Raw genomic sequence first — 15,421 nt, 5'->3', positions numbered from 1 at the left:
GTGGCAGATGGCGGGGCCATCTCAGGACGTTTTATTCTGGCGTGCACGGCACCCAGGAAGCATCTCTCAGGGTACAAAGGTGTGAGAGCAGTCAGAGAAAGGTCATGCGAGCCCTCCTCTGCCATCTGCTGAGGCGGAAAGCGACATTTCAATCGATAATCAAAGCCAGAATTTGAAGAAGAGGATCCTCAGGTTTCAGAGATTGTCATCGCGACGGCGGCGGTTTAATGAGCTCAGCCTCTGATGCGGACGTGTTTATTTACATCGCAGCAGTTTTGTCAAAATGACACTTGGAAGTTCTGAAAACGAATTACACTCGGTTCTGCCACTATTATAAATGGACTAATTATACCAGAAAACTGGAGCGCTGCCCAGCGCCGACACATCCCCCCACAACAATGTTGTGGAGCCTTGTCGAGCGCTGAAGCCTTCATTACGTGTCAGCGTGGCTTTGTTCAGCTCGGTGCCTTTTCTCTAATCAGCGGATGATGAGGATGACCTTTTTTAGTCACAGCCTGTTGTTAGAGGAGCTCCGGGAAATGAGTTTCCAGACTATGGTGCCACACAGACAATCACGGTTCATCATCATCATCACGGTTGTTAATGTAATATCGGGCGAGGGCTATGTTGTGACTTGTTAACTAAGAAATATTAATACACTTTCTCCACTGGAAGCTCCTGCTGTGATTCATCTGTGACTTTTAGTTCCTTCCAAGAACGGACCACCTTGTTTCTTATTCTGGGGGGTTTTTTTTTTCGTTTATTTCTAAGTCAGTTGGAAGGAGAGCAGTTTAACAGCCTCCAGAGAGAGGGAGGGAGAGACGGGGTAGCTTGTTGCATTCAGTCCGTGTAGCTGTAATAGCCAAGAGACTTGCTGTCTGAGAAGCAGAGACCCCCCCTGTTACTTTTCCTGTTACTGTATTATTGTCTGGTGTTCTCATGCCAACAGTTAGAGGAGGAAGTTGTATTTTTAGCCTTTTTTCTCATACAAGTCATTTCTCATTACAGTGGAATCAGGAATTAGAGATGGTTGAGCTTTTGCAGTTGGACTGATTCACTCTACAATATGATTTTTGCCCTCAATATATCAAAAAATTGCATAAAGCAAGGGATGCACGTTATTGGATTGTTGCTCAGATCTAATATTCTGATGTTTTCCAACTCAGATGCCAGCTCTGATGTGTGCACCGGGTCTTTTCTTCTGTAAAGGAATTAGCATCGTGTCATTATGATGGCCCACTGGAGCGCCGTGATTGAAGCGCCTTGTTACTGACCTGTCATATTGTGAGAAATGTTCGTTCCCGCCCGCTGCCTGTATTTCATTGGCCAGATATTTTCTTTACAAGGACAACCACATCGCTATTTCTTTCAGATTTATGTTGTGTTTATGTGTTTTAGTACAGTTTCATTTCCCTGTAATGAAATCAAACACATAAAACAAGCAGCTTCACTTCTTGTTCTTTCTCCTCCTTTATTTCTTGTACTGTTGTTTTTAATAGAGGTTGTCGAGGTCCATTAACGCCGAATGTCCCGCCAGCTCGCCCGTTTCAACGCAACTCCCGTCTGTGTTGCAGCGCCGCCTTGAAATTGATGCCACGAGGTCAGATTTTTCGACACGGGGAGTCAAGTGCGCTGTATGTTTGTCGTTCGAGCGATTAAAGTCTTGCGAACTCCGTCGCCGGGCGAGAAATGGACGTTGATTAATGTTGCGTTTAAGCAAAAAAGCGGAAAGTTAAAGCGTACATCATTACTCACAAACGCGGAGGCCATGACACGTTTTTCAATTACTTGCAAAACGCAGTCCCAGTCGAAGGGGCCGCGAGGCGTCCGGCCCTTCACACAGTCGTCCAGGATCTCGCTGTTCGATGTGAAGAAGAAGAAAAATACTGCGTGAAACTACTTAGACGAGGAAATCCTTCTGTTTACTGGGTGTTTTGATTCTGTTTGAAGAAGTGGAGGGAAGAGCCAGCAGTAAGAATCTGCTGGGCATACTTATTTGAAGAAATGAAACGTTTTGGAGACTTTAATGCCACGTTAAAGTTTTCCGAGGCTCGGTTCTGAAGAATATTGCCGTCCCATCATCAATACACAGCGGAAACTTTGTTCAGAGAAAGTAATAATGAAGTCTTGAAAGCCACGTAATTAAAAAACTTGTATTAAACTTGGCTAATTTAATCATTAAATATCACTAATGAGAATTCTCTCATCCTAAGTATAGCAGAGGGAAATTAACCGCTGACAGGATCTCTGCCGCTGTTATCACTCTGCTTAATCTGGCAGCGCTGCATTACACTGTAATTGTATCTTGATGTAGCGCGCGCGCAAGTTATTTTGACTGTTGCTGCGACTCCTCAAACGTGTCAAAACATTCTTTCATCCCCGACTCGAGATCGTCCTTTGCACATTTTTGTGATGCCGCGGTGGTTTTTTTTAAAGCTTTTTCATGGCAGATAATGAGAGAGAAAGATGCTTTTTTTCTTGTGTCACCCAAGAAAAAAAAAAAATCCTCATTTAGATACAGCAGCATCAGCTTTCTTCTTTTTATTCCTTTGGAGAGGAATCTGTCAAACTACACAGTGGGAATGACCTAATTGCATGCAGTCTGTCTGCTTCAGAGTTATGCTAAATTTGGCAGGCTTTTTTTGCAGTTGCCAACTCGGAGGTTAAGCGTATGGATTTCCACTGAGGCGTAGGCAGAAAGTTGTGCAGATGTTGCACACATCTGGACCTACTGAATCCCTCAGAGAATAAAACTGTGGGTCTCTGGGTTGAGATGGAGTCGATGCGGGACAATAAAACACTCGAGAGGGGAACTTAATTTCCCTCCAGCGCATTTTTCGTGAAACTGATTACGTCAGGGTTACTGAGAGGATATTTTACTTATGTAGAAGCTCACAAAGAGAGATAAGAAATGCACAACCCAGGCAAATAGTTGGAGTTAAGGCAAAGTTTACTGTGTTGATGGTCAAAACCTCCTGACTTGCCCCTCGGTTCGACAGAGGATTTCATTTTTTCCCTCTGTTTTGGTTTCATGGCCCCACAACCTTTTGATTTAGTTCACACACATCGCTCTCTTGAAGGTCATAAACAGACGCAGCAGGTAGCCGTTTACAGCGGTGAAGCTCTTAAAACCCGACTGTAGCTGCACACTACCTGAGGCACCAAACAGCAGGCGGACAAAGTAAGGGGCTAGCTGGTGAGTAGCACAGCGGCTAACAGCTGAAGAGCCGCAATTTCCCCTCAGATGTCGGCTGTTGCAAAGATATTTCCGAGATGCCACTGTTAGAAGTGTACGAGAAGACGCACGCAGTATAAATTGTTCTCCACTGCTGCATGATGTCGGCTCACAAACCCTGTTGCAAGCTCACGGCTGGTCGATGGAAACTGAGAAAGTGATAATGAAGTCTTGACAGCCACAGAAGTAAAAGACTTCCCTTAAACTTGGCTAATTTAATCATTAAATATCACTAATGTCCTCGTGCTTCTGCAGTGGTTGTTCCACCACTGGGGAAGTCCATAGTAATGCATGTCTTCACACTATTGTAAGTGTTGACCCCAGCGGTGTTCATGCATGTTATCACAGAGCAGAGTCAGCAAGTCATAGGCGGGATCACGCTTCCTGTATCCCCCTCCAGCTGAAGTAATTCACAGTGCGTGCAGCGTAACAAGCACACCATGTGGGTGTTGAGCACATCCTTGGTGTTATCTTCATCTAAGCTTCATTCGCTGAACGATTGTGGTTGTACCAGAGTTCACAAGGTCACGTTGGCTGTTATTTTCTCCCTCCAGCTGCTAGACTATAAGGTGACGTAATATGTCATTTCGCTGCATATCTCACTCGGGAATCGTTTCCTGTTAACGTGACGTAACTGTGCTCCCCCTGCAGTCATCTCGGCAGCTTTGTCATGGAACAGAATCACCCTGCGCCGCCTCCTCCCCCGGGTGTTTTACACCACTCTGATCGGGCGCGCTGCTCGTTTGATGTCCCACTTTTTTTTTACATCCAGCGCACAGAGCAGTGTGTGTCGAGGTGCACTCAGGGGACACTTTTGCTTAAATCTGTGTGGTTCATTTGAGTTTAAGGCATAAACAAAAGGGAGAGATTTGTTTTTTTGCACTTTATTATTTGCTAGGAAATAATCCAGCAGTCATGTGCACAGCCAGGCCAAATGCTTGAATTAATGCCGGCAATGAACGTTGCACTTTCTCACTGTTGCAACTGTTTCTTTATGCCCAAAGTTCAGTTGTATGTTGTGACATTTCTGTTTTTCTGGTTAAGTTTAGACACGAAAACCGTTTGGCCGGTTCTGTCGCCACAGACACAGCAGCTAATTGTCCCAAATAACCGGTTTTGCTGCCAAATTGTCCAGATGTTTTGTAAAAAAATATCCCATTTGTTACCACGTACATGACCCTGTTGAAAATATCCAGTGGTTTCTTGCTTACAAATGTGAAACATCATCTCACACACATGTAATCTGAGCGTGATTTGACATGTAGAAATATATATATCTATATCCGTGGTTTGCAGAAGCACACAGTTTCTTAATGTTGCAACTTCCTGTTTCTTAATGTTCAGTCTTTAATGTTGTGACATGTGGTTAGGGTTAGGAACAGATCACGTTCTGTCGCCACTGACATGGCTGGAAATGAATCTGATGTCTGTTAAAAATACCCAGTTTTGTCGCAACTAACACGCCCTTAATGTCCCGTTGAAAATATTTAGTGGTTTCACGCTCGCAAATGTTGAAACAGAGTCACTAAGTCAGATCATCTTAACTTGATGTGGCACAAATGTTGATTTGACACGTATGAAACATTTAAGGTCTCCTCGCTTTGCCGAATCACACAATGCCAACGTTTTATTCTGGCGACTAGGTTGGCACAACTGCATGAAAAATACCTTGACAACAAAGCAGAAAATCTGCACAGACATATTCTCTGTGCTAGATTAGATATGGAGGCAGCAAAGGGAAAATGTGCCAACACAGTGCCAGCAAACATTTCATTTCCTCTGAGCTGCCGAGTGTGAAGCAGAGCGCTCCATCATCCACTCGTTTTTGTGTGGACACCTGCAATTACATTGTCTTGTAATCAGTTTTCTGTGTCTAATGTGCTGTATTGGATGCAACTGCAAAGGGACGTGACATATATTGACACTAGCGGGCTTTCACTGTTACGTCAGCTGTCAGCGTTGGTATCATTGGAACGTTTTGAAACGCGAAAGCTTTTGGAGTAAAAAAAATTACTCTCCTTCGAGTTACAAAGATTACATCAGGAAATGGGCAGCCATCACTTTTGATCAGCGAGATGAAAGCAGCACCGAAAAATGCCTGCGATATCAATCTTTGAAGTCGACTTCCGAAACGCCTCGTCCAAGTCCTTGATGCGGATAAAGAAAAATGGTGCTAATGAGCATGAGAAAGCAAAGAGAGAGTGGGAAAAAAAAAAAGTCTTCCCTGGATGGCCCTTGACCTCTGTTTAATGAGAAAGAAATGCTCATAAACCTCCCAGACAGATGCCCTTGCTGCTTGGAAGTGTACCAGCTCATTATAAGCTATTCAGAATCAGTGTTTTTGATATCCAAGCATGGAGGGGGGGGAGTGACCCGTTCACCTTGATGGAAAACATTAATATGGCATACTTAGCAGAATATCAGCTCTTTAAAGCCCAATATGGTGGGCTCCTTTTTTCATTAATATAGTTAAAGCGGCTATTGGCAATATGTTAAGCTAACAAAGCTAAATCTACTGCTCCCCTTGAGTTTTAAAGCAATTTCAGCTCATTGTTTTGCTGTCTGGTCTGTAAGTGTAGTGTTGTTTGCAGCCATGCAAGCAGCTGTTTTCTGTGACACAGCTTTTTAAAAAAACTACCTGCTCGGCTCCAAACACCAGACAGACTCGGTTAGCGGTCAGCTGGAAAAACATAATGGAGCATTTAGCAGCTAAAGAGGCAGATATGTCCCCCAGGAGTTGGTAGAAAACTAAATCAGAGAAGGTTGGAGGGGAATAAAAAGATAGATATGCCACTGTTGGCTAACAATGCAACATTTTAGCTTGTGAATCACAGTTATATTATAAGCACAATAAGCTGCTCATACAGGAAAGTATTGCATAAACCTGCATATAATAATACATTTCTGCTCTAGCGATGCCTCTGTAAAGCAAAGGTTCGGCTTCAACTCGACACTCAGGCGAGGCCGGCAGGTTAAAAGAAAAGTTGAGTCTGCTTGATCGTTGAAGCAAGCAAAGGTCAGCAACAAGTTAGCTGTCAAAACAAGACAACCAAGTAAAAAGGAGCATAAGCAAGCGAGCCGGGTGTCCAGAATGTGCAGCCAGAGGTCAACAAACAGAGCAGACAGAGAATGGGCGAAAGGCCGGAGCACAGTAGATGATGGCTCAACAGTCTGGCAAGAGTGGGTGAGAACGGGCAGGTATATGAGCTGGACTGTCTGCTCAACCTCTGCTCTAAATGATAAGGCTGCCATCGGGCCTGCCAAGCTTTGGATTTCATTACACGATGAGGCAGCGTACACGGGGCTGATAGTGATACGTGAAGATACGTTTGCACAGGAGTTGTTTGATTAATGGCTGATTAGCATCATCGTGACGACTCGCCCCATCGCCAGCCCTCGTCTGCCAATACGACCCTCACTGGACTAATTCTCGCGAGCCGTAACCCGTCTCGATGGGACTGAGCCTGCAATTTCAGGCAAATCAATATAATCCCCGGTGCTTTATTGCAGAGCGCTTGAAATAGAAACAGGCATTGGATTTTCTGTGAGGCGTGCTCAATGTCTCCATATGGAGCATAAAGGTGGAACGAAAAAAAGGGTAAAACCTAGTGTTCTTTTTATGGCCTTCGCATTCAGAGCTCGAGATTGCTGCTTTTCTTGTCTCCCACAGCTCTGCAAACAGCAGCAGGGGAGCGTAAATAAATACATTCACTCAAGTACTATACTTAAGTACAATTTCGAGGTACTTTGCTTGAGTATTTCCTATAAACATAATAACATAATTCATGCAGATCAATTATACAAGGCTGTATAAGTTAGCTCAACCTGTGTGTGTGTAATGTACACAATAATGCATCAACAAACAACAAACCAATGATATAATATATTCTGAAATGGGCGATTCCTCAAAATGAGTTGTTTCACTTTAATATGTTGTGAACTTGTGTGCTTTTATTTAAAGGTGCAAAATGTAAGAATCTTAGTTGCAAAACATTCAAAAATTAACTAACATCGTCAGCATAATGTGACGAAATAACAGTTTTGACATTTACGGTGATGCACAGATATCTCTACTGAAGTTAGCATGCCAACTGGTCCAAAACTCCTGCGCTGGCAGTATGAACACCAATAGTCTCCCCTTGCTCAGAGCTCCCTGTCCTAACCGCTAGCTGCACGGCTAACTAAGCTAACTGGCTGCAGGCGGTTCCTCCAGTGATATGCTGTCTCGTATTTGTTTTGAGAGTGAATCTGAATACTTCTTCCACCGCTTGCAAACAGTACAAGGTCCTCTGTCTGCTGTCGGCTTTACAGAGCTACTCTATACTCCCAGAGTGTGTGTGTGAAGTGTGAAAAAAGACTCTTGCACAGTCTTGTAGTAAGATCCCAGTGTAGAGAAACGGATTAGTGTGTTGTATTTACTCGCTGCTTGTTGTGATCGTGGTTGTTTCTCTAATTGTATCCTTACTTAACTGCAGACACGAGGCTCATCAGATCATCTGTGCTTGTCATCGGGGCTGCAACTAAGAATTATTATCCAGTTAATCTGTTTGTGTCCCAGAGCCCAAGGTCACATCCTCGAATGGCTCGTTTTAATCAACAGCCAAAAAGTATATTCAGTTTAATACGATACAGAACAGAGAAAAAAGCGGCAAATCTGTATATTAATTTGCTCGACAAATGAATCAAACAATTAATTATCTTCATGAATCGATGAGTAGCGCTATTATTTGTGATAGGCCTACATGATTGCAGTAGAGGGGAAACAAGTCGTGTCTAGCTGTTTATTTTCCCGCATACAAATGATGCACAGGCTCGTGTGAGCACACGTACAGTAATATAGAGAATGTGTATGTGGCTGTTTGGTATTGATCAAACCCTCTGGGCAGCCAAGCGTGGCCGGAGCTGTGGAAGGTCTTTAAAAAACATGCTTTTGTTACGTGGTGGGGTGACATGAATCCCAACCAGCAGCTTAGCTGGTGTGGGCGTTCTGTTTTGCTGCTGCAGAATAATTTTTAATGGAATAACAAATGTATAAACTGTGTAACAGATCATTCAGAGAATTACATTTGACAGTGTTTGAAGCTGCTCTAATCAATATTTTCATATTAGCAATGGATCAAAGCACTCTGGCTTCTATGGTTCCCTGCAGCTCTGGAGGGTTTTTAGTGTCTTTCAGCTCAGTGTTTTTGTTTTACGGCCCACAATCTTACCATTTTCAGCCGCAGCAGGCTGTTTTCTTCAGCAAAAAGCTTTAAAAACCCCACTGTGCACGACATGCACAGCATCAAATGGCAGACAGAGTTATTAAGCAACAAGCTGGTGAACATGATGGAGAATTTAGCAGCTAGAGAGCGTTATATTTCCCTCCAGAGGTCGGTGGAGACCAAAACAGGAGCAACATATTAGACTCACTGACGTTGCAGCACATTCACCATATCATGGGATGGGAACATGTGTTTGCAGTCAACTGCACTGCCCCCAAGTGGCCAAAAATCTATTAATGTATGTTTAAAGACCGTAAACATATATCTGTCATAAGTAGAGCGAGAAATATTCGTTTTTTTTCTGTTTTATACTACTAAAAACTTGAGATTGGCCTTTGAACTACTTCTTTAATCAAGAAATCATGAATAATAGACCATTAAATCCAAATATTGAAATAATAAAAGTAGTAGTGAAGTGATTTATTTCGTTCCTTATTAGCAATTTTCCAAAACATAAACATAAATACATAACAATTAGGCATTATATTAAATGGAAGACAAAAAATAAAAGGACGTTGACCATGAAGTTGTACGCTGGAGCTTTAGCTTATTATACCAACACTAATCATCATCACTAATATCCTAAAAAGGAGGACATACACAAAATCTTTCTTTTAGGCTCTTTAGACGGCGGATGAATCACATTAACACACTCGAACAAACTCACTCGTGTCACTCGCTCACCAAACCGTGGCCTTAAAGTCGTGTAGTCCAACTTATTTTCTCTGGAAAAGGGTGTAAATAAAAATGTTTTCATAGATTTGGATCATGCTGGATGAGCTGTATGGAGCCATTTCACGTGTTTTCTTTTCCCCCAGATGTTTTTTTACGCTTTAAAACAATTCCCACGCTACTTCGGTTGTTTATCAGAATGCTGCAACACCGTTTCCCTGTGAAACTTCGCCTGACTTCCCGTCAGCATGAGGGGGAGCAGATAATGACTAAACTTGCAGCTCTTATCATAAGGTGCATGCAGCAACAAGCCAATTATTGTTGGGTTGAAAGTAGAACGCAGGAAACCTCCACGGCTCCACTGCTGATCGTACCGATCCCTTCTCTCCGTGCGGTCGCAGCTCTCTGGACAGACATGCTGAATAAAACATGGTATTGACCCGACAGTCTAAGTCCAGTGATTGACTTCGAAATCACTTCCCTCTCCTTCCATTATGTATCTCTATTTGGCCGGCCACTTTCAGAGGGCATGAAATTAATCAGCCGAGCTGGCGGACTCATTCAGCTCAGGCTAATTATGGCGGCAGAGCCCGGCAGACTTCAGAGTCGCGGCCTAACTTAAGGCGCACGGTTTAGTGTAAAAGCTTTGTAATACCTGCAGGCACCTGCTCTCGGCGGGAAGCGTTGCCTTTGAACAAATGAGTGCCCGACTTATTCCTCCGTCCTTCATTCGAATGCGTAGAGCTAAGCCAACGCAAACGATCCGAGGACGGGGCCGCTGTTCTATCTTTCTTGCCCCAGCTGGCCTTGACTAAGTCTATTTCCATTATCCCACCCATTGATTCGCTCCAGTGCCTTTCGTGTGGCTGTGCTGTTAACGTAATTGAATGGGGGATTTTTTCCTCTCCCTTTGGCATGAGTACCCACACACATACATACACTCACAGCCTTTCTCTCCCCCCCCCTGTTTCTGCCAGATGTTGCCAGGGCTATCGAGCTGCTGGAGAAGCTGCAGGAGTCGGGTGACGTCCCCGGTCACAAGCTCCAGTCTCTGAAGAAGGTCCTTCAGAGCGAGTTCTGCACGGCCATCAGAGAGGTGAGTCACTGTCGAGGGAGGGAACTGCCGGTCCGTGAACGCCAACATGACTCGTGGCTTTTTCTCTCTCTTTTTTCATGACCTTTCTCTTGCTCGCTGTGTTTTTGCGGCGCTCTTCCGATCAATCACTGTGCCCCGTTTGGGGTGTGTTTTCCCTTGGAGTTGTTGTTGATGGAGTTGCCGCTCTTTCACCTGTTCAGTCACATTTGCTGCGTTGTCCATCTCGAAAACTCAATACTCTTTTCTGTTCGTTCGAAAACAAGCCAAGAGAGTAGGCTTGGAAATAACATGGAAATAACATTATGCTATCAGTCAGTATGTTGGGAAGACGCTCAACTCAATTATCTAGAAGACATTGTGTGGGATTTCACTGCTCCTGATCACAATATAACCATAAAAGATTTGAAATATTGATTTGTGTCAGTGACTCAAGGATTGCTCAGACAGCCGGTTTACCAAAAAATCACTTTCTGAGAAAATGGCCGGTTGTGTAGCGAGTATGGACAGAGATGTAATCAGAGAGGAGACACACCACTTTGATTGAAAAGTCTATAACACCAGAGATGGTGGTTGTATGACACATATCACATCCCAGTCCCCTCCCCCAAAACCAATTGTCTGCTTTATCACAGCCGAACAGGGAAACAGTTACGATTCAGGACAGTTTTAACCGATTGGTCTGGATGCAGACGGACTTCTGATAAGCAAGAGGGGAGGATATCAGGCGAGAGGAGGATATCAGGATAAAGCATAGTATTAGCAAGAAAGGTTAAACATAGACATTAAATTTGTGTTTGTTCGAGTGCTCTGACAATGTCACGTCACGGCACTCTGGACTGAACCGTAAAAGAAGTTGGTGACCTGAAACTGCACGTATACGTAGTAGGAGTATAACCTGTGGGGAAAAGGTGTTTTTAAACCTTATTTATGGGAAAAGTCAACAAACTTTTAAAGGGGTTTTTATCGGATTTGACTGGTGAGTCTTTACATGAGGTTTTAATGCCTGGGTGAACATTGAAAGTGAAGTTATGGCTCCATTTGTTTAGATAATGGCCTTGTCTTGTTAGCCAAGATGGCTGACAAGTGGCAAGACTTGCCTAAAAGGATGTTGGTATAGCTTAGCTTTAACTTTAGCTTTTAACTTTACACACAAGGAGATACAACTTAAAAATGATACCATCCATGAGCCTGTCTGATATTATTATTTATTACCCTCCAAAACAGCTGGAAAGATGTTAGCGGCTAATGTTTCAAGAGCCTGAGGAAAACCTTCTTTTACTAATTTACATCAGTAGCATTTTTGTAACCGCTGCTTGGTGTTGTAGTCACTTTACATTATTCATCTGAATTTGACCACTGTGGGTTTTTTTTTTTTAGTGAGATCTCTGCTTGAGTCCCAAACAGCCAATCTAACGACCGTGCAGATGTTCGCTACAAGCTAGCATCCAGTGTATCTAATGTATGCACCAGCTGTGTGTACAGATGTGTGTTTCTTTACTGCTGAGAACTCACAAAACTCCAGTTTTTTGCTGTTATTTCACTTCATCATCTCCACTATGAAGTAGATTCATGAAGTTTCAGGACTAGCACACAGTTTTCACTCAGGTTGAAACATTTTCAACTCGCATTGGACATTTTGCTGGAGCTAAATTTCTTTTTTAATTGCATCCTTTCATGTCTTTCAGTTTGACTTTGTATCTAATCACGCCGTGCGGCTCACATCCTTCTCGAACACATTTTTCAGAATGGGCTGAATATCTCATTTGAGAAACGCCGTGTTTTCAACTTTCCTGTCTCTGAAAAGATTCGACAGCAAACTAGAAAGGAGCAGATCTTCCTTTTGAGCTTATTTGTTTGTGACAAAAACTCAATATTGTTAAATTATTTACTCCAGGCAGAAATCTTTTATGCCGAGACAGACGTTTTTCGAGGGGCTTTGATGATGTTGGTATTATTTATGACCGTGATAAGAGAATTTCAAGAGCTGGATCTCAACCTTGGGAAGTAAACATCAATGTGCCAGCTAAATAATGAGACAAAAAGCATAACGCACATTAACTTACTTATTCTTTCTTTTTAGATATATGTAGTTTCCCTCTTCCTTATAGCCAGAATGCTGCAGAGGACGAATAAAGTCAGTAACGTGGCAGATTTAGTGTTAATGTAGTTAGAAAGAAGCTTATATTGTAGCATTTAGGACGTCTAAATGTGTGATTGGCTGGTGCAGACAGATGCTATCGCTATACTAAATTACCACAGTTGTTCTGTGATTTGGCTACACTGGAGGTAAAATATAACACGCACTGATTGCGTTGCATGTACAGAAGTGCCAAATGAGCTCCCAGGTTGCTATTGATGATTGAAAACTCAATTAAACAGCAGGTTAGAAGGAATAACGTAAGAATTAAATCTTAGAGAGAACCTTTAAGTCAGTGTTGCGCCATATCAATCGAAAATGACTGCAGCACAATGAAAATATCTGAGATTATTATCAGTTGTAATAACACCTGAGCAACACTCTTTTTTTCCTGCATGAAATATTCACACTGAGCATTTCAGTGATCGCGGGGGCCAGAAAACATTGCGCGCATTTTCATAAACTTGAAGGCTTGATAAGCTCGTTACACTGAATTTTTAATTAAGCCGCCAGAAATTGCTTTTAATCACATTTTACACGGATGGCATAAAATGTGAATCACAAACAGGAGTTCTTGTTTTTCTCCTCTTGTCAAAAAAACACTTTCATTCACACGCACGCAGGCAGCCACCCACTGATCCGTCATCTCGACACCATTCATCAGCAGGACGGGGCGCAGAAACAAACAAGAGCATTCGCTCTGCATGACACCGCTACACAGGCTGATAACCGCACATCTCGTATATTCGGTGTCCTCTCTCGTTGTGTTACGCAAACACGTCGCCCGGTGACATGTAATTGTTAAGCAAACAGGCGTTTGAAGAGCAAAGAAACAGATGACAGATGCCTCGATGGCGTTGCCAGTTAATTGTAAACAGAGCGAACGTGTAAATTTGTCCTGGAATGAAAGGAGGCAATTAGCAGACTTTATCGGTGTGTTGGGGAGAAGCTCGACTTTATTATCTGGAGGGAACTGTGCTGGAAAATTAAAGGGACATTAAACAAGATTTTTACTGCTTCAGAGCACAAAATAAATATAATATAGTTGGAATATTGATCTGTATCGGTGAGTCAAGGATTTCTGGGCCAGTTTACCAAACTCATTTTCAACACCATGAAAGATTACTTTACTTTCATTAGTAACTCAAATATTTGTAAGGTGGGTAAACAAAATAAGCTTCAGTTTTTGGCAACACTAGCACACCAAGCGGACGGTCAGACTTCCAGGTCCAATGTCGAGGCGGTCGCTGAGCATCTGTGGGCCAACGTCTTCCGGTGTGTCCTGGACCGTTGGAACTAGTCGGCTCTTGGCAGCCCCTGTCACCTTGTTAGCTAAGCTAATCAGTGCACAAAAACAGAAAAAGAAACAGAAATCCCCTTGAGCCTGTCGCTCTAGTGTTCATGATTTCACTCATTTAATGAGCTCTCTCCTTATTTTTCACCTCCGCCTCGACACCAGTGCCATCTGCAACTTTTAATCAGACATATTCTTGAATAGAAGCTATATTAGTGTGAGTGGTGTCAAGAAAGATGTATATCTGCAGTCCAAGTCTTCCCTTTTCCCTTTTTGAATGACAAATACAGATCTACCGCAACCTGGTAGGCAATTGGCCGTGGGCTGTAGTCTTTGTGGTGTGTTCAAGTGCAGCTTTTTGTGCAAGACACAGGCGACGTGAGGTGGTTCTCTGAGGTTGTTTTGGTGTGTCTGGACCTTTAGGGATGGCAGTGTCAGGCAGTGTCCAGGCTTTACCAACCATCAGACTGATAAAGATGACATTTTTGAAGAATTGTGATATCTCAAGTGCTAACTAGCCAATTTTAGCATGCTAACACTAAGGTGTTTTAAGTATTTAGCCTACCAAGCTGCCAGCAATGGCTGTGGGGTGTAGGGTTGGGTAGGGTTGCTGCTTTGGCATAGTTTTTCTCTTTCTCTTGCTAATTCAACTCTTATAGTTGTTGCAGACGTCATATAGTAGCCTGTAGCAGCAGGGGGAACGACTGGACACCAGACACTTGACACCAGAGCTTGGTTCTGACAGTTGTAAGTGACTGAAACACTTACCGATTATGGTTAAAGATCCTGGTTTTGATTAATAATTGAAAAGGTCAAGGCATTCTTGTGTTTTTATGCCGGCGTTGACCTTTTCAATATTTAACCCAGACTGCAATCTTTCCCTCACGTTACCCGTGTGCTTTCAGTCGCCGTACAAATGCAGATTAGATGGCGAGGTTTCTTGTAGACAGTAAACATTCTGCAGATTCGTTCAGCGAACACATTTTATTGTTATTTGATTGTTTTCTGTGAGGCAACAGGGCTTCAGAGACGACAAATCTGTCCATGCTTCGGTGCCAAAAACTTGTTCGGTAAAATCACGACAGCCTGTGTTAAGCAAGCTGTGTCACCAAAGAGGAAGTGCAGATACCGTTTGAAACTAACTAACAAAGATATGACAGTAAAACACAGTGCACACGGTGGCAGACGGACAAATAGTGCCAACATGTCGTCTTTAGCAGCTCCGTTAATTTGCACTTAAAAGATGAAATCAACGCACAGATTATCGTTTTACAGATCATTTAAGACAAAAGACATGATGCATTTATAAAGATGGAGTAGAGGTCAGTGGCAAATTATATAATACACATGTTTCTGTAGCCTTTTCAGCACTTTTCTTATCAAAACTCATTATACGCTTTATTTAATTAATGTGGGAGTTCATTCATTTTTCAGCAAGTGTCCCGTTACAATAATGAAATGGCACTGGCAATGACACCAATTAGGGGAAATAGCTCCTGACAGAATATTAAGTAAAAAAGCCCCGACTTCATGCAAAGTGACAGTCGGAGACAGAAAGCTCTCGCAGTCCTCTGCTCTCACTGGGCCGAGCAGCCTCGCTCTGGCCCGCTCGGGCAAGCCTGGCACATCCTGACACCAACTGCACGTCTGGCAACCGGCTGACTGATCTCAGTGCCAGTCACTAGAGTGCAATGACAGTCATTCTGAAAAAAAAAAAAAATAC

The 15,421-nt window shown here is 43.0% G+C and overlaps 1 protein-coding gene across 2 annotated transcripts in view; it reads left to right on the top strand.

The window, feature by feature from the left end:
• Positions 1-15,421, top strand: part of lin7a (lin-7 homolog A (C. elegans)) — a 46,796-nt gene that overhangs the window by 11,401 nt on the left and 19,974 nt on the right. For both annotated transcript variants that reach the window (XM_084345654.1, XM_084345655.1), the window contains exon 3: positions 10,149-10,267. In XM_084345654.1, coding sequence (XP_084201780.1) covers positions 10,149-10,267 — 119 coding nt within the window. The remainder of the gene's footprint in view (positions 1-10,148; positions 10,268-15,421) is intronic.

Source organism: Pagrus pagrus, assembly GCF_965226575.1.
Source record: "Pagrus pagrus genome assembly, chromosome: 23".
Lineage (NCBI taxonomy): Eukaryota > Metazoa > Chordata > Actinopteri > Spariformes > Sparidae > Pagrus > Pagrus pagrus.
Note: the sequence above shows the minus strand (reverse complement) of the source record. Positions and strands in the feature narration are given on the sequence as shown.